The sequence below is a fragment of the Rutilus rutilus genome (genome assembly GCF_951802725.1).
Source record: "Rutilus rutilus genome assembly, chromosome: 12".
In the NCBI taxonomy this organism is placed as follows: Eukaryota; Metazoa; Chordata; class Actinopteri; order Cypriniformes; family Leuciscidae; genus Rutilus; species Rutilus rutilus.
The window spans coordinates 40,993,897-41,012,807 of record NC_140217.1 but is presented as its reverse complement, the minus strand read 5'-3'; the positions used below and the strand labels follow the sequence as shown (position 1 = coordinate 41,012,807).

The 18,911-nt window shown below is 39.2% G+C and overlaps 1 protein-coding gene across 1 annotated transcript; it reads left to right on the top strand.

Moving 5' to 3' along the window:
• Positions 1–593: 593 nt before the first annotated feature.
• LOC311301442 (cytochrome c oxidase subunit NDUFA4) lies at positions 594–11,417 on the top strand (the record flags this gene model as incomplete). The annotated part of the gene is given in 5 exon segments (XM_084426556.1): positions 594–614; positions 617–637; positions 5,566–5,651; positions 7,209–7,269; positions 10,932–11,417. Coding segments are annotated over 5 exon segments (246 nt in total). The 3' UTR covers positions 10,989–11,417.
• Positions 11,418–18,911: the final 7,494 nt, after the last annotated feature.

Sequence of the window (18,911 nt, the reverse complement as noted above, 5' to 3'; positions counted from 1 at the left end):
GTGTGTGTGTGTGTGTGTGTGTGTATAACTGCTGTGATCTGTGTAACTGTAAGCGCGGCGGCCTACAAACTCCTGTGTGAGTCTTGAAGCTGAACTTCTGCTGATGAAACTGCAAACTATCTTCAGTAAAACTTTTCTTACATTTTTTATAATTCTGACTCCGGGTCTTCTTTCAAACATCTGGTCCTTGAGTACTAAACTGTTCACCCCTAACACGACTAACTCTCACTAGAGTATTAGACTGTTCGGGTCAGAATAAGTCATGCACTTGCAAAGTTACTTACAGTCAGTTGAGGAGCTTCAAAACAAGAGTTATCAGATATTACGACAGTCCACTAATACTGTAATAACAGCAAACACTGAGCGCTGACACACACACACACACACACACACACACACACACACACACACACACACACACACACACACACACACACACACGCTGTCATTCTCAGAGGTTTAACAGTGTTAATTGGATCACAGTAATTGTCACGGCACTGACCGACCCGCTTACAGACACACACACACACACACACACACACACTCGTTTACTGTGTTTACTGTGTGTACTGTCGCTGGAGCTCGAGGACAACATGTTCAGAACAATGTACCGGCGCACGCAAAGAAACATCCAGGGGTGAGTCCAACTCTATTATAAGACATTTTATAAGACACTTCATAATCCAGGGGTGAGTCCAGCTCCGACATTCACCTTCACCTGGTTTATAACACACTTCATATATTCATCAATCTGACTCTACTGACTCTAGATTAAATAGAAATCAGATGAGAACTAAACTAAATCACGAGAGTCTTTTTTCCAAGTTGCTTTACAGCAGAATTTTAATTAGTCTTTAGTTGATGAAGTTTGCATCACTGATTTCCCTGTTTGTTTCGGTGAAGCTGTTTCTGAAAGCGTCTGTACTGTAGAAATAAACGTTTGAAGCGATATTTCAGCCGCTTCAGTCCTCTACTGTAATCCTCATCACTGTAATAGTTCTTCTGAGAACGAAGGGCTTTTATTGACCTTCCAATTATTAGTTTTACTGTAGAAACTCTTTCTGAAATATTGCTCTCAGTGAGCGATTTACTTCACAGACTACAAACACGAAGGACAAAACAGACATTGCTTTCTTTCTCGAACAACAGCTCCATTAGTGTGTGATGAGTGTGTGAGGAGTGTGTGATGACCCAGATTCTCATGTTTGGCGGGTTACCAGAACTAAAGGAACGACTGTTACGCAAACGCCAGTAACAGATCTTAAGAGTGATAAGATTATTATCTATTTACTGCTGTATCTTCAAGTCGAGTCTCCTTCATTTATACAGCGCTTGAACAATATAGAGTTTCACAGCAGCTTTACAGTGATAACAGGAGATTACAGTAACAGAGATTAGGCTTTACAGCAGCTCTAGAATAAAGTTATTGTCCAGATAAAGTTAGTTTTGATAACACACACCGCTCTAACCATAGACAGTAAAAGAAATGGACACAGCGACCCCATTGGATTCAACAGAGAAAAGTGAAGTCAATTAGAGGCACTCACTTCCTGATGGCTGAGCGTACTGCGCAGACTCACACTGAGCTCGACGACGTAGATGTGACGTCTGTCTTCTAGTAGCTGTGCCAAGAGAAATCTGAATCATTCTCTTCCGAAACGTGCAGAGACGGAGAGTGTGAGTAGGAGCTGTCCATGAGCTAGGAGCAGGAGAAACTTTTGCTAAGTATTCTGATGAATTATTTTGTCATTTTGCCTCCACGTCCCCCCGATTGCCCGCGAGCTTCTCCTCCTGTCCATACGGTAATCTCTCTACTGTGCGACAGAGAGTCGTGTGGTTATGACGCAATCGTTGGCCTATTTTTACAAAAACGGCTTCTGCGGGGCCATAACGTAAGATACAAGGTAATGGAGCCTTTTATACATTGTCGTGTTTCTTTAGAAATAAATAATGGACAAATGGAGTCTTTAAACGCCTCAGATGTAAAGTTATTCGCTGTCAAAGTGACGCCAAAATGAATGGGAGTCAATGGCATGGTAACCTTTGCAAGAAGGGCGTTTTTGCTGTTTTGCCGACCGGATACAGGGAGAGTCTAATCTACCAGTGAGCTCCGCTGGTAGCTACGCGATAACTTGTTGTGATTGGTCGTAGTGTTATCCAATTGCGTGCAGTGAGATTTTCAAATGTGTGCTTGGTGCCGCCCCTCGAGCTGGCCGAGTTTCATTAGTCGACGCCAGACCATTAATCTTTCACATTTAGGTCTGGATTTCCAGGCTACGTATCCAGCGAACCGGAATAATTCTGATAACGTTGTATTTGTACAGAGGGAGAGGAAGGAGGCCTTCACAGGGAGAGACTAGTGGCCAGTTAAAGAAATGCAAATCTTCCTCTTATTCCTGTATTTCAGAGGCCAGTGAATGTGGAACTGCAGTCGTTGGAAAACCGGACAAACACATTGTCTGATAAAATGACTTTTGCAGTCTTTATAACTTCTGCAGAATCTGTGAGAAGATGTTCGACTGAAGGGACAGAAAAACAATCTGTTTAAGTCTCTGAGTTTGTTGCAGTTCAGGAGCAGATGCTGTTAGTGTCTCTCGCTCGCTCTCTCTCTCTCTCACACACACACACACACACACACACACACACACACACACACACATTCTCTCTCTCTCTCTCCCTTCCTCACACACACTCTCTCTCCCTTCCTCACACACACACACACACACACACACACACACACACACTCTCTCTCTCTCTCTCTCTCTCTCTCTCCCTTCCTCACACACACACACACACATTCTCTCTCTCTCCCTTCCTCACACACACACACACACACACACTCTCTCTCTCCCTTCCTAACACACACACACACACACTCTCTCTCTCTCTCTCTCTCTCTTTCTCTCTCTCTCTCTCTCTCTCTCTCTCTCTCTCTCTCTCTCCCTTCCTCACACACACACACACACACACACTCTCTCTCTCTCATCATACAGGTGTTACTGTGACTAACAAGTGTGACTTCACAAATAAATAAGAAGTTGTTGTTTTCTTCACTTAAAAGTGTGATCACTGAATATGACACTCATAAAAAGCGCTCAGGAGAAAAGCACACGTGTGTGTGTCCATGATTTCAGCATTTGTACAGTTCTTGGTTATGTGAACGTTAAGGGAACATATTCTTCAAACCAGAGGTGTAAAGAGTCCATATTTGAGTAAAAACACAGACACCTCACAGCGAAAATAACTCCGTTACAAGTTACGAGTCTCCATTTCCAATATGCTTGAGTAAGTGTCTCAGATTTGAACAGCGCTTCAGTATTTCACTCAGACTGGACGCAGGCTCAGAGATGCACTCGTCCTCGACACCTAACACACATGCCAGTGAAAATAAGAAACAACTGATGTGTAAAATGAGAAAATAAACGTGTTCATTTTCTAAAATCAAAATAAAACTGAATATTGCAACAAATAAAGGTGGACACAACAGCCTCTTACACATCTACACACTCTCAGGTCTCAGTTGAGAACATTATTAAAGACCAGATAACTTTGAACGAACATTTGATTAATGTTACTGTAAGAAGATTCGCTGTTCCACAGCATACATTTATTCACAAAGAAAAACAATTAAAATCAACATTAAAAAAGAGATATTTTAAAGTGTCCAGCAGGAAGGAAAAAACATGCACTGCAATGTGAAAAAATTAGAGATTTGTATTATTTTTTTATTTTTTTTTTAAATCAAAGTTCCCACTTAATCAAACTCAGTATTAAGAGCTTGAGGAGCTGTGAAGCTAAAACTACAAATGGTCATTTATAAAAAATACAAACAAAGAGTAGGCCCTCTGAGTAGGCCAAAAAAAGAAATAAAAAAGAGTAATTGAAAATGGAGATATAATACGTGAAACTTCATCATCAAACACTAAACACATCCCGAGCACAGAGCGGCCGTCAGGATTGAGTTCAGCTCGAGACGAGAAACACATGTTGCGCTCGGCTTAGGACGCTTAAACATATTTGATAAGCTAATTTGAATATCTGCCGGTAACCCCTGGGGGATTATGCAAATCACTGTTACAGGAGGCAGTTTTGACAACATAAGGCGAAGTCTGAGTCTGTCGCTCACTTTCTCCAGCACGGAAAACACACGGAAAACTGAGGCTTCACATTCCCTCTTTTAATACGTATTTCTATTCTAATCCCTGTTATCATTTACACACACACACACACACACACTGAAGTCTCCTGGTAGGACGTGTGTATGTGTGTGTGTGTTATCCTGTCACTCAGTCTGATCGGCAGTACACACACACATACACTAGCGACTGTGTCCTTCGTCGCTCAACCCAGACCGACACACACAGTGTGTCTCCATGCATATAAAAGAGAGTGTGTGTGTTCATTTAGAACTGAAACCTACTTGACGCAAGTACATGAACACACACACACACTTCTAAATCCATTTCACACGCCGTTGCGTCCTGAAACATGTCAGGCGTCTCTCTCTCAGCTCAGACACGCTCATGATGGTCTTGCTGAGTTAGTAAAGTAACTTAAACCGAGTCTTTACTCTGGTATTTACACTCAGATGTTTTTTCACTTGCATTGCGCTCAAGGTGTGATGTCATCAGCTCATGCAGTCACTGTTACTCTTCACTGAGGAAACTAAACACGTGACAGTGCAACTCATTTTTATGTTTATGGTATAGCATTACTGTATACTGTACAGTAGAGTATGGCGCTTGCAACGCCAATATCATGGGTTCGTTTCTCAGGGAATGCATGAACTGATAACATACACACCTTAAATGCAAAGAATAAAAGCATCTGCCAAATGCATAAATGTTGTTGAGATGTTGCTGAATAACACATCTGCTATATATGTATATATATATATATAAAAATAAAGTTGGATATATAAGTATGTCCGTATACATACAGTATACTCACATAAAGCGATATATATACACTATCTCAGAATGCAATAGTAAGGCATGAATATATTGAGACATTATAAACATTATCATCATGATTTTCTGTAAAGCTGTTCAATGTGATTTGTCAAACTGCTCTATATGAATAACACTAGGACCCGTTTCTTACACAGCAGGACGGCGCTCTTATGATGTGTTTATCAGGCATTTATGCACTTGCTTTACTTTAGAGTGAGTAACACACACACACACACACACACACACGAGACTCATGAGACTGTTCAATAATATAGATACAGGCATGAGTAACACAGTTTCGGTGTTTTTTGTTGTTGTATTGTATTATTTAGACAGTTTATGTGCAATGATATTTGACTATGTCCTTATTTATTATTAATTATTGCACCTTTTTTAATGCATTGTCTATTCTAGTTTGTTATTGCTATTATGCCATTTATTGAGGAAGCTGCTTAGACACACACCCGCGTTTCTAATGTTTTTATTGGTTAATGTTTTCATCTTGTGTTTTGACCGGGATCTTAGTCCTTAGTTTCGTTCCTTCATATAAACGTGTGTATGGAATGACGATGAAAGACCTTTGAACCGTGATGATGTCCTCGTCCTCTTCCAGCTCATCCCTCAGTTCGTCTTCTTGTTGCTGGGTATGAGTGGAGCTTCTCTCTATCTGATCCGACTGGCTCGAGGACCTCACGTCAGGTGAGAGAGAAAACACATTCAGTTCAGTTCAACTCAAAACACTTTATTAACGAGCCCACATCAAAACATCATACATTAAATAAATAACACCATGTGCACGGAATACATATTAATTATAATCTGCTACAAGTGGATACCTAAAAAACAAGTCCATACCATGTATAAGAATGAATAAGTACAGTACGTAAATATATAACTGTGTGCAAAAATATTAACAAACATTTTACTCACTCTCATGTTGTTCCAAACCTGCATGAATTTCTTCATAGGAATATAAGAGTAGTTTCGGTTACACTTTATTTTAAGGTGTCATTGTTACAGTGTAATTATATATATATAATAATTGACATATTTGGCAAAAAAAAAAAAAAGTAGACAAAAAAACCTCAAATGTAAGTCATATGGAACTCATTGGGTTATATTCTACCAACTCTTATATTTCCAAATATATATGTGGTCTTGTAGATTTTGTCCTGAAATTTACATTCACTAGTTTACTGTCTTAGTGACTAAAATTGTCATATGGTGTGACATGAATGTTATTGTGTATTAAATTGAAAAGGGGTATAATGTGATAATTTAAGTCAATTTATCCTGATTCTTTATCATTACTATATAAAAGTATAGCATTTCTTATGTGCAAATATGTTACATTTTGCATTATTTTACTTTATCAACACTCACAGAAAGACGTTTACTCGTAATCTTTCAATATACTTCAAATTAATTTGGGAATACCTTGTTATAAAAGTACCAAAATGCTTGTAACCTTTGCTGGCACTATTTCCCATTTGTCACATTGATGATTTTATGATTAATAACCAAGAAGCCTTAATTTCTTTAAAATTCTGAATGTCACACCAAATGACATGGTGTCACGCCGTATTTAAGTACTGAGTAATATTAAGCATCTACATGTACTTACTATAGGATTAGGATTTCGCTGAGGGTTAGTTGCATGTAATTATGCATCATTTACTGTTATTACTATGGTAAGTACATGTAACCTATGTAACAAGGACACTGTAAAATAAAGTGTTACCGTAGTTTGTTAAACCTGACACAGCACAAGACAATCTAAGCTGAGTGAGTGAGTGGAGGTGGGGCTCATTTGCATATTCATAGAACCGCGCATACTAAATGAGGCAAGGGTGTCGAGTTACAGTCAAGATATTTAAGGCATTAAGGAAAAAAATGATTAAAAGTGTCATTTTGGTGATCAAAGATGAGTTTTAAGGGATAAAATGATTGACCACAGGGGGACTTTAACAATGTAACAGCTCATTAGGCTCTGTAATGTAACTTATTCTAGCTGTTTGAAAATTCTAAATTCTGATTGGACGAGCTGTTTCTAGTGTCTTCTGTTGGTTGTGTGTATTAATTCATCCCTGTGAGAAACAAACTCGGCATTCTGCCAAAAATACTGTCCTCTGTCACCTCCGCCTGATAATTACCCTCCTTCAGTTTCACCCTCCGTTACAGTCACTCATCCTCATCCTCTTTTCTCCACTCGCTCTCTCTCTCCTCTCCGGTCTGGCCTTACCCTCATTCTGTCAGCTGGGACAGGAGGAATAACCCTGAACCGTGGAACAAACTCGACCCGACCTATCAGTACAAGGTAAACAGCCCAGCGACTGTTCTGTGATCAGCTGCAGACTGACAGCGCAGACAGATCCGTCTCTCCCGCTGTTCCCGGATCAGTTTCATCTCACGCCAAGGAGAGATACGTGACAGGAGACGTCAAGCCGCACAATAGACACACACTTAGTGAGGTGCATCCCAATTCACCAACTTACACACTATTCCATGCTGTTTTAGTATAACTAGTGCGATTAGTGTTTTCACAACAAGAACAAAGAGAATTTAACCCCAAAAAAGAACAATTGCACTTTAATACACAGCTTTAAAGTCATGAAAGGGAAGTTGCGCTGGTCTTTTCTTCCCTACAGTGCCGTATATCCGAGTGAAACGCTTCTGGAACAAGAACAAATGACATCAAGCTGTACATTAGACACACACTTACTGAGATGCACCCCACTTCACCTACTTACACACTATTCCATGCTGTCTTAAAGGGATAGTTCACCTAAAAAATGAAAATTAGCCCATGATTTACTCACCCTCACGTCAGTGTATATGACATTCTTCTCTCAGACGAATACAATCAGAGTTATATTCAAAAATGACACTATTCCCTGCTGTTTTTAGTGTTTTCACAATTAAATTTTGCACTTCAAATTCTCTTATTTAACTAAAAAAAACGAACAATTAGACACTTCATGCACTTTAATACACAGCCTCAAAGTCATGAAAGGGAAGTTGCACTCATCTTTTCTTCACAACACTCTTAAAAATAAAGGTTCCAAAAGGAGGCTTTTGCACTCAATTAATAGTGTTGGGTTAAAATAACCCAACGAGTGACCTATGGGGGGGGGGGGGGGGGGGGGAGATTATATAATAAATATATAAATATATAATAAAAATATATTATATTTTAATATATATTTTATTAAAATAATAAACATTTATAATATATTTATATATTTATAAAATATAAATATATATTTTTTTATTATTTATAATTTTGTATTTATTTTAATAAATACAATACACTTTGTTTTCCAATACAGATTGTTTATTTGTATAAAACAATAAATATGTCTCAACAAATAGATTTTTAAATTACAAACTAAATATTGTGGAGCCTAGAATTTAATGTAAATATACATACTTGTGTACATAAATTCAAAATACACAAGTTTACGTACAACATACGTATTTAACCCAACAGTCGGGTTATTACTAGAAATTACCCAATTATTTAAAAAAATGACCCAACATTTTTGGAAAATAACCCAACACATAGCGACCCAATATGTGTAACCCAATGGTTGGGTTAAAAAAAATAACCCAATGTTTTTTACTGTAGAAGAACCAGGGTCCCAAGAGAACCATCCAGTGAAGAGTTCCTAAAAAAAACACATTTATTTTTGGTGTGAAGAACATTTAAGGCCACATTTAAGGTTTAGATTAAGCCAGGATTAGACCTTAGTTAAATTAGGACATTGAAGTAGCTTGTTTAAACGTGCATTAGAAGAAAACAGTGCAAGTTGTTCAGTTAAAACAGCTCAAACATGCAGTTTAGTCTGGGTCTGTGAAACCGGCCATTACATAATCTAGAGTAACCTTTTGTGCAATGGGAAGGTTCCATGGATGTTAAAGGTTCTTTATTGGCATCTAAAGTTCCATTAAGAACCTTGAATATCCATGAAACCTTCCCATTGAACAAAAAGGTACTTTATAGTGGAAAAAGGTTCTTTAGATTATTTAAATGTTCTTCACACCAAGAGGAAATGGTTCTGGAAGGTTCTTTCAGGATCCTAAAATGGTTCTTCTATGGCATTACTGCAAAAGCCTCCTTTTGGAACCTTTATTTTTAAGAGTGTATAATGCCGTACATCCGAGTGAAACGCTTCTGGAACAAGAACCAATGTGGGCGGGGCTTGATTGTGTCTGTGGGGAATTGATCGGATGGTTGTGGTTTGCTATTGGCTGATCTCATGTGAGTGACAGGTTATAGCCCCGCCCCGCCCTCGTCATCAGAGAAGAGAACAGATGCTGCAAGAGGAACTTATTCTGATTCTAGATTACCAGGAACATGAAGTTTAAAACTATGCATAATTCATTTAGAATAAACAATGCAATATTCCATAAAAAAAAAAGAATTGTCCATTTTGATTTCATGGTGACTTGTTTCTAGATAAGCCTTGTGCGCCCGAGGCTTGCGTGAAAGACACAGCATTCGTTCACGTCTTCTTTATAAGGAATAATTTATATCGCAGCGGGTGAATGTTTTATTCTCGTTTGGAACATCTTGATCACCTCCAACCATTAATGAAAGAATTAACAAAGGCAGACGGAGAGAATGAGAGAGGATTCCTCAGAGAAGACACGCGTGTTCATGGGAAGTTTGCGTTCAGGCTCACGAAAGGTCACGACTCGACATGTTTAATTCTCAAAAGGAGCCAAAGGTCAGAAATCAAGAATCCGGCAGCGTCTCAACATTAATCATAATGAGAGAAACAGAAGCAGAGAGAGATCAATGTGAATATGAGAATAAAGTAACACCGGCTGAAGAACGTGTCTCCTGTCACACATTCAGAACATAAACATGCTTTCTGTCACAGAAAACCTGACGCTCCGAGACCTTTTCACAAAAACAGCAAAGCATGAACGCAGGAACTGTGGGATTCTTTCAGCCGTTTCATGGTCAAGCAGGAGAAATGATGCGTCTGGTCACTGAGTAAAGTAACAGCAAACTCTCCTCAACAAGAGGAATCATTCACGTCATAAACGCTGCATTACACACTCAACTTTAACTAATGATTGATCAGTAAATAAGCACATCTATTCAAAAGTAACGTTCAGAAAACATTCAAAAGTAACGATCAGAGAACATTCAAAAGTAACAATCAGAGAACATTCAAAAGTAACGATCAGAGAACATTCAAAAGTAACAATCAGAGAACATTCAAAAGTAACGTTCAGAGAACATTCAAAAGTAACGTTCCCATAATGTTTGAAGAATGATTCAATGGAATGTTCACTTAACGTTTGCATAAGGAAGAACACAACATTTAAAATAACCGGACATTCAGAAATACTGTTTTCATAACTTAACGGAAACGTTAGCAAAACGTTCTTAGAACATATTTTTGTCAGCAATGAGACGAGCAAAGTATACATGGGGTTTCAATTTTGTCTCAAATATACACAAAAATATGTCAAAATGTCCATCTTGGCGAGTATTAACATAAAGACAGTCTTTAGTGAATAAACGGGAAAGAAATGGAATGCGTGTCATTATATTAGATCCATGCATTCAGTCTTAAAAGCCTAATGCAAATATCTGCTGCTGTCTGTCATTAATGTTAAAGGCAAAATCACTCACTGCTCTTGACTGAATAACTTTAGTAGCTTTACTACAAATCAATGTATATTTCATTTATACAGTGAAAACTATGCATTCACAAAGTCTCTCGTACACTTTTCCTGAAAAACAAACAAGAGCCAGATCACGAAACAAAGGGCTTCAGAATCTGTCAGACACTGTGAGTGTGAGTGTTTTTGTTATTGTCAGTGTGTATGTGTGTGTGTGTGTGTGTGTGTGAGTGTGAGAGAGAGAGAGTGTGAGTGCTCTTGTTTGTCGTTTATGAGATTCTGATGATCTTAATTTACGCTAACTACATTTAAATGTATTCTCTCGTTCTCTCTACACAGTTGGTGGCCATCAACACAGACTATGAGCGTCTGAAGAAGGAAGGACCTGACTTTTAAAAGACCTCAGAGGAGCAACACACACACACACACACACTAAACACTGTACCCCTGATACTTCTGCGTCCACTGAAAACTAATTAAATCACTTATTTTAATAGCTAGCTAAAAATATGAAACTGTTTTCAAGATTAATAATAATAAATGTTTCTTGATCATCAAATCATCATATTAGAGTGATTTGTGAAGGATCATGTGACACTGAAGACTGGAGTAATGATGCTGAAAATTCAGCTTTGATCACAGGAATATATTGCACTTTACTATTAGTAATATTTCACATATACATTCATATGTCCTTCACATGAGGTGTGATGATGTATTGTGGTTTGCCATCAGTGATGATTCTCACGTGTCTCATGATATTGCAATTCCTGAGTGAACTATTCCTTTAAAAGAAAACATGAGAATCAAATGTGTTTGTCACACACGTCACAGTTTGAGTCTCTGTTTGTTCGAGAACACAAATGTGCGGCGTCTTTGTCCAACCGCCGAACACCAAATGTTTGTGGCCCTTTAGAAAAGCCTGTAAGTTTGTTGTGGGCATATTTGCAGGACATTAGGAGGGAGAATTGCTGGGCAGCGTGAGCATAGTGAGAATAATGCATGTTATCTAGCAGCAATCACTCCTGTCCTCTGCACAGCTGGGTACCCACACACACACACACTGACAAACACTGACACACACACACCGAAAGCATTCAGTGCTTCAATAAAGAGTATGCTCCTCATCTCTGCCTTCACACTCACACACACACCTCCAGACGCTCCACCTGCGGCGTGTAAGAGCTGCTTCTGTCAGGCTCCAGCACATGCTGACAGGTAATCAGGTTGGTTGAAGAAATGCATGAGGCATAATCACACACACACACACACACACACACACACACACACACACACACACACACACACACACACACACACGGGTCGTCATTACCTAAGCGGAAGGCGCTGTGACCCGTCACGATTGCATTGCCTCCATTTGTTATTTTTTGTATCGCTATTCATCTACAAGCCGAACACACACACACACACACACACACACACACACAGTGAGTGAAACACCTCCGACCGTCCCGCTATACAAGTACAAACAACTACAGAAACAATCACAATAAAAAAATAAATAATGAATATTCTGCTGTAATATTGACATGAGCTGCAAACAAAGACTGGAGCTCGAGGAGTTCAGAGACTCGTGACGGCTGTGTGTTTATGTGTGTGAGCATCTGAAGATCACACTGATTAATGACCAAGACCAGCTGTAAATGCTCATCCATTACTTGAACTAAACAATGCATGAAATTCACCTCTCCATTGTTATACAAGCAGCATAATATCCAAATATAAGTCTCTATTCAGTTCATATAAACACCCTTCGGGAATATCATGCAACAAACAAACAAGTAGTGACTGAAAAGATCTACATGTCTATCAATTTGTTTAAAAAAAAAAAAAAAAAAAAAAAAAAACTAACTAGGAGCCAAATATGCAAATTAGCTTGCATTTCAATATCTATTGTGCAATGCAAATAGTTTTTGTGCTGAAATCATGCTTTTTAAAGTCAAGCATCTTGATGAATTCTGGACAATATAACACGTAGTGATGGAGATGCATGTAAATATCAATAACATGCTGAAAAACTTAAACAGTTATACAAATGAAAAACTAGTTTTAGACATTTTTTTGACTTACCTGCATTCATCATAACTCGTAACTGCAGCATCGTGATTCTATAACAGTATGAAATCAAAATGATGAGGTTAGAAATTTAGAAATACTAGACACTACATCTGAAATAAAGGAAAATCACAATCAGTTTTTGAAGGAATAACAGCAAACAATGAAGATTCAGTGATCAGTTACTCACCCTCACTTCATTCTCTTTCTCTCATCAGAAGACGTTCAGCAGACATTTAGAGGATGTTTAGAAGACGTTCAGCAGACATTTAGAGGATGTTTAGAAGACGTTCAGCAGACGTTTAGAAGACGTTCAGCAGGCGTTTAGAAGACGTTCAGCAGGCGTTTAGAAGACGTTCAGCAGACATTTAGAGGATGTTTAGAAGACGTTCAGCAGACGTTTAGAAGACGTTCAGAAGACGTTCAGCAGACGTTTAGCAGACGTTCATCAGACGTTTAGAAGACGTTCAGAAGACGTTCAGCAGACGTTTAGCAGACGTTCATCAGACGTTTAGAAGACGTTCATCAGACGTTTAGAAGACGTTCAGAAGACGTTCAGCAGACGTTCATCAGACGTTTAGAAGACGTTCAGAAGACGTTCAGCAGACGTTCATCAGACGTTTAGAAGACGTTCAGCAGACGTTTAGCAGACGTTCATCAGACGTTTAGAAGACGTTCAGAAGACGTTCAGCAGACGTTTAGCAGACGTTCATCAGACGTTTAGAAGACGTTCATCAGACGTTTAGAAGACGTTCAGCAGACGTTTAGAAGACGTTCAGAAGACGTTCAGAAGACGTTCAGCAGACGTTTAGCAGACGTTCATCAGACGTTTAGAAGACGTTCAGCAGACGTTTAGAAGACGTTCAGAAGACGTTCAGCAGACGTTTAGCAGACGTTCATCAGACGTTTAGAAGACGTTCAGAAGACGTTCAGCAGACGTTCATCAGACGTTTAGAAGACGTTCATCAGACGTTTAGAAGACGTTCAGAAGACGTTCAGCAGACGTTCATCAGACGTTTAGAAGACGTTCAGAAGACGTTCAGCAGACGTTCATCAGACGTTTAGAAGACGTTCAGCAGACGTTTAGCAGACGTTCATCAGACGTTTAGAAGACGTTCAGAAGACGTTCAGCAGACGTTTAGCAGACGTTCATCAGACGTTTAGAAGACGTTCATCAGACGTTTAGAAGACGTTCAGCAGACGTTTAGAAGACGTTCAGAAGACGTTCAGAAGACGTTCAGCAGACGTTTAGCAGACGTTCATCAGACGTTTAGAAGACGTTCAGCAGACGTTCAGAAGACGTTCAGCAGACGTTTAGCAGACGTTCATCAGACGTTTAGAAGACGTTCAGAAGACGTTCAGCAGACGTTCATCAGACGTTTAGAAGACGTTCATCAGACGTTTAGAAGACGTTCAGAAGACGTTCAGCAGACGTTTAGAAGACGTTCATCAGACGTTTAGAAGACGTTCAGAAGACGTTCAGCAGAGTTCATCAGACGTTTAGAAGACGTTCAGCAGACGTTCATCAGACGTTTAGAAGACGTTCATCAGACGTTTAGAAGACGTTCAGAAGACGTTCAGCAGAGTTCAGCAGACGTTTAGAAGACGTTCAGCAGACGTTTATGAGACTTTCAGCAGGCGTTTAGAAGACGTTCAGCAGGCGTTTAGAAGACGTTCAGCAGATGTTTAGAAGACGTTCAGCAGACGTTTATGAGACGTTCAGCAGACGTACAGAAGACATTGAGCAGATGCTTGGAAGATGTTTCAGCAGACGTTGAGCAGACTTTTAGAAGATGTTTCAGCAGACCTTCAGCAGATGTTTATGAGACGTTCAGAAGATGTTCAGCAGACGTTTGGTAGATGTTGAGCAGACGTTGAGCAGACGTTCATCAGACGTTTAGAAGACGTTCATCAGACGTTTAGAAGGCGTTCAGCAGACGTTTAGCAGACGTTCATCAGACGTTCAGAAGACGTTCAGCAGACGTTTAGCAGACGTTCATCAGACATTTAGAAGACGTTCAGCAGACGTTCAGCAGACGTTCATCAGACATTTAGAAGACGTTTAGCAGACGTTCATCAGACGTTTAGAAGACGTTCATCAGACGTTTAGAAGACGTTCAGAAGACGTTCAGCAGACGTTTAGCAGACGTTCAGAAGACGTTCAGCAGAGTTCATCAGACGTTTAGAAGACGTTCAGCAGACGTTTATGAGACTTTCAGCAGGCGTTTAGAAGACGTTCAGCAGGCGTTTATGAGACTTTCAGCAGGCGTTTAGAAGACGTTCAGCAGGCGTTTAGAAGACGTTCAGCAGACGTACATCAGACGTTTATGAGACGTTCAGCAGACGTACAGAAGACATTGAGCAGACGTTTATGAGACGTTCAGCAGACGTTTATGAGACGTTCAGCAGACGTACAGAAGACATTGAGCAGACGCTTGGAAGATGTTTCAGCAGACGTTGAGCAGACTTTTAGAAGATGTTTCAGCAGACCTTCAGCAGATGTTTATAAGACGTTCAGAAGATGTTCAGAAGATGTTCAGCAGACGTTGAGCAGACATTTGGAAGACGTTTCAGCAGACCTTCAGTAGACTTTGAGCAGAATGTTCACGCAGCTCATTTACAGTGAAATCAGACCGTGATCAACACAAATCAGATCTGAGAGCCGCAGTAAGACTTTATGACTTTAGTTTTATGACACTGTTAGGGAGTTTTTTGTAGTTTCATTCTTGGCTGAACTACTCCTTTAATTATCAATGGTTGTTTCTGCAGGGTCCTGTTTAATAAGACAGTATATGAAATGACAAACACACGGTGAGAGAAGCAGCACAGTCAGTTCTGGCCTCCAGCTCCGTGGTCTGCATCACACGTGTGTGTGTGTGTGTGTGTGTTAGTGTGTGAATGTGTGTGTCAGTTAGTAAGTGTTTGTGTGTGTATATTTGAAAGTGAATGTGAGAGTGTGTGTTTGAGAGTGTGAAGTGAGAACAGCTTCCTCGAGCTGTTGGTCACAGCTGAGACTTCAGTGTGAAAATCTGTTTACCAGACATACGTGTGTGTGTGTGTGTTCAGCTCAGGTGTAAACAAACACAATTGTGTGTTTGCATGGCTGTCAAATGTACACAGACCTGAGGCAGAATATTAAAGTATCAAGTCAAAAGCAAACTTCAGTGAAGTTCCAATATTAAATTGTACTTAATGTCACTGTAATATTTCTTGAAAAATGTTGATTTCACAGAGTTTATTCTAAATGATTTATGGGTGCACATCATTGTGTTAATAATCTTGAATCAGAATAAGTTCCTCTTGCAGCATCTCTTCTCTTCTCTGATGATGTGGGCGGGGCAACCTGTCACTCACATGAGATCAGCCAATAGCAAACCACAATCATCCAATCAATTCCCCGCAGACACAATCAAGCCCCGCCCACATTTGTTCTTGTTCCAGAAGCGTTTCACTCTGATATATCCGGCACAATAGACCTTATGCGCCAGAGAAACGAGGGCACCGCCATCTTTAGAATATTGTCTTTGAACTTCCGGTGTTGCGGTCGCTCTGTATATCTCTATGGCATTGCTGTCCAGGAGTAATTAGCTTTTGAAGTGGATTTACTTTATGTAAAGTTAACGAAAGTTATCATGAGGATTGTATTGTTAAAAGCAGATGTCTTAACAAATGTCAGTCGACCGGGAAGATTTTAAAACGAGCCGTTCATTCATAAATACGCAAGATCGCTGTGAAAATACAGACCGGAAGACAAAAAAGACAACGAGCGCAGCGCTGAAAAGGGGCGGGGCTACATAAGGTCTATAGAGAAGAAAAGACTTCATTTTCATGCCGACCTTAATATTAAAGGTAAAGTTGTTTCCATTAGCTTTAGAGACAGACTGAACTGGTGAATGAAGCAGAATGACTGATAGAAATTTAGCTCATATGATCCCAAAACAAACCAAATGATCGAAAATTATTTTTGCCATGAAAATGTAGAGTAAGTACTCAGTCTGTAATATTTTAGAGGAAATTACAACACAACAATCATGTAAATAATGAAGGAAAGAATGAAATTCCTTCTGATGTCGTTCTGATGTTTGGGGATAAAATGACTCTAAAACTTTATAAAAAAGTCTGATTTGTGAGAAAGTCGCAATTGTGAAATAAAAAAGGCAGAATTGTGAAATAAAAAGAAGTCGCAATCACCTTTTTTAGTTTTTTATTCTGTACACGGCAGAAACAAACTTTCATGTTTTAAACCCGCATTAACCGATGGACACTTTTCAAAACTAATGAGGGACGATGAATTTCTAGCTGAACTATTCCTGTAAGTACAGTAATGCAGTGTGTGTGTGTGTGTTCTGTTCTTCTTCTTGGGGTCTGTCAGGCTCTTAACTGATGAGTGAAGCTTGTTCCTCCTCATCTCTCCACGGGACTGTTATTGCTCTATAACAGACACTTACGGCACATTAGCCATTGTTTGGAGTTTAAATGGGACTCTAAAACGCCACTTAAGCCATCGACTCCGTAACGCCACATCACGGTCCTGCAGGGCTTTAATTATGACACGCGTTCAAACGCAGACGTGCCACTCCAAATAAACGAGCGCAATTAATTGCAACCGCTGTCGTCTATCCGTCCCTCGCTGATTTATTGTCAAATTAGTGCCTGTCTGTGCCTGAAGGAGGAGAAGGAGGAGGGAGAGAGGATTCCCGATCATCTCAGCTCATCTCCGAGATCCCAGCGCAAACACACACTCCGACACGGACCAATGACACGAACCGCTGACAGCGGGATTCACAGCGGGAGAAAACACGGCAGCCTGTAGAAATGCTTGTGGGAAAACGGTAAAGTTTGGCACACAGATAGAGGAAAGACTGAACATGAACCACCGCAATTTGGGAGTCTCTAACGCGATCCCTCTAGTCTAGCGCCACCAACTGTTCAAAAGTTGCACTATTTTTTGTGCTAATAATTTTTTAACCATAAGGGATAGAAACAACATTCTTTTTTCTTCTGATTCCGTGACTCAAGATTCGATTGCGGCCTCTGAACATTTTTCCGCCATCTTGAATTTTTCCGAACAAATCCTAGACAGTTTTGTCTGATTTTCAGCAAAATTAGCTCACAGCATTTTTAGACCATGTCGGCTTTTTGATAAACGTAACCATTTTTGAATAATGCATGAATGAATTTGACGAAGGGAACGTAAAAATGGACGTAAGGCTATATCTCCGCAACGATTTAACGTATTGACATGAAACTTGGTACATGTCATCACAATAACGACCTGAGGATACTTGCAGTGTTTCGGCACAGCGCCACCAACTGGTCAGGAGAAATGAAAAAAAAAAGAATGTTTTGCTTATAGAACGTTTTGCACAAACATTGCAGCATACAGTCGAATTTGTGGCGTCAACAATAGTTGTAAAATATTTTATTTTACGAACACATTATGTGTCATCAGCACTATGCCCTGAAGTTTCTCAAAGTTTCAAGACACCACCACCACCACCATGTGGTCAAAAATTAAACACTAAATTCCAAAAATACCAATAGCTTTTGATTATTATTATTTATTTATTTTTTAATGAAACTAGGGTTGATAGATTCCTTCAGTCATATAGAGAACAATGATACCAATTATGCCATATTTGGTAAAAAAAAATAACTTAAATGTTATTTATCAATGTTAGTTCATAAAAATACAATTGTTCATTGTTTTTACACAGTGCCTTAACTAATGTTAACAGATATAACTTATTAAAAATTGTATTAGTAAATGTAGAAATGAACTAAAATGAATAAATACTGTAGAAGAATTGTTCACAAATGAAACCTTATTGTAAAGTGTTACCATTATTATTTTTGTGAAATACACTTGCAATTTCTGCGTGAAAACAGTTTCAAAGTAAATCCCACAATACATTAATTCTAAAGAGTTTGTGTGTTGAAATCTGTAAGTGAACATCACAATAGGCTACATTCAAAATATAATTACTTATTTCTTTCTTGTGATTTTAGGGTTTGACTTGACGCGAACAAACTCTCCACAGATTCTGAGTTTTAATGCTCACTTTAATCCATTGATTAAGCAGCATCTCTTTCAGTCTGTCATATTTACTCCGAGATGTATTTTTAAATGCATGTTTCTGAATAATCCTCTGACTCAAAACACATTATTCCACTGAAGATGACAGGCCAGAACTACTGCTGTGATCAGAACAGAGTCGATCAATAATAATCTCCACCCACAGC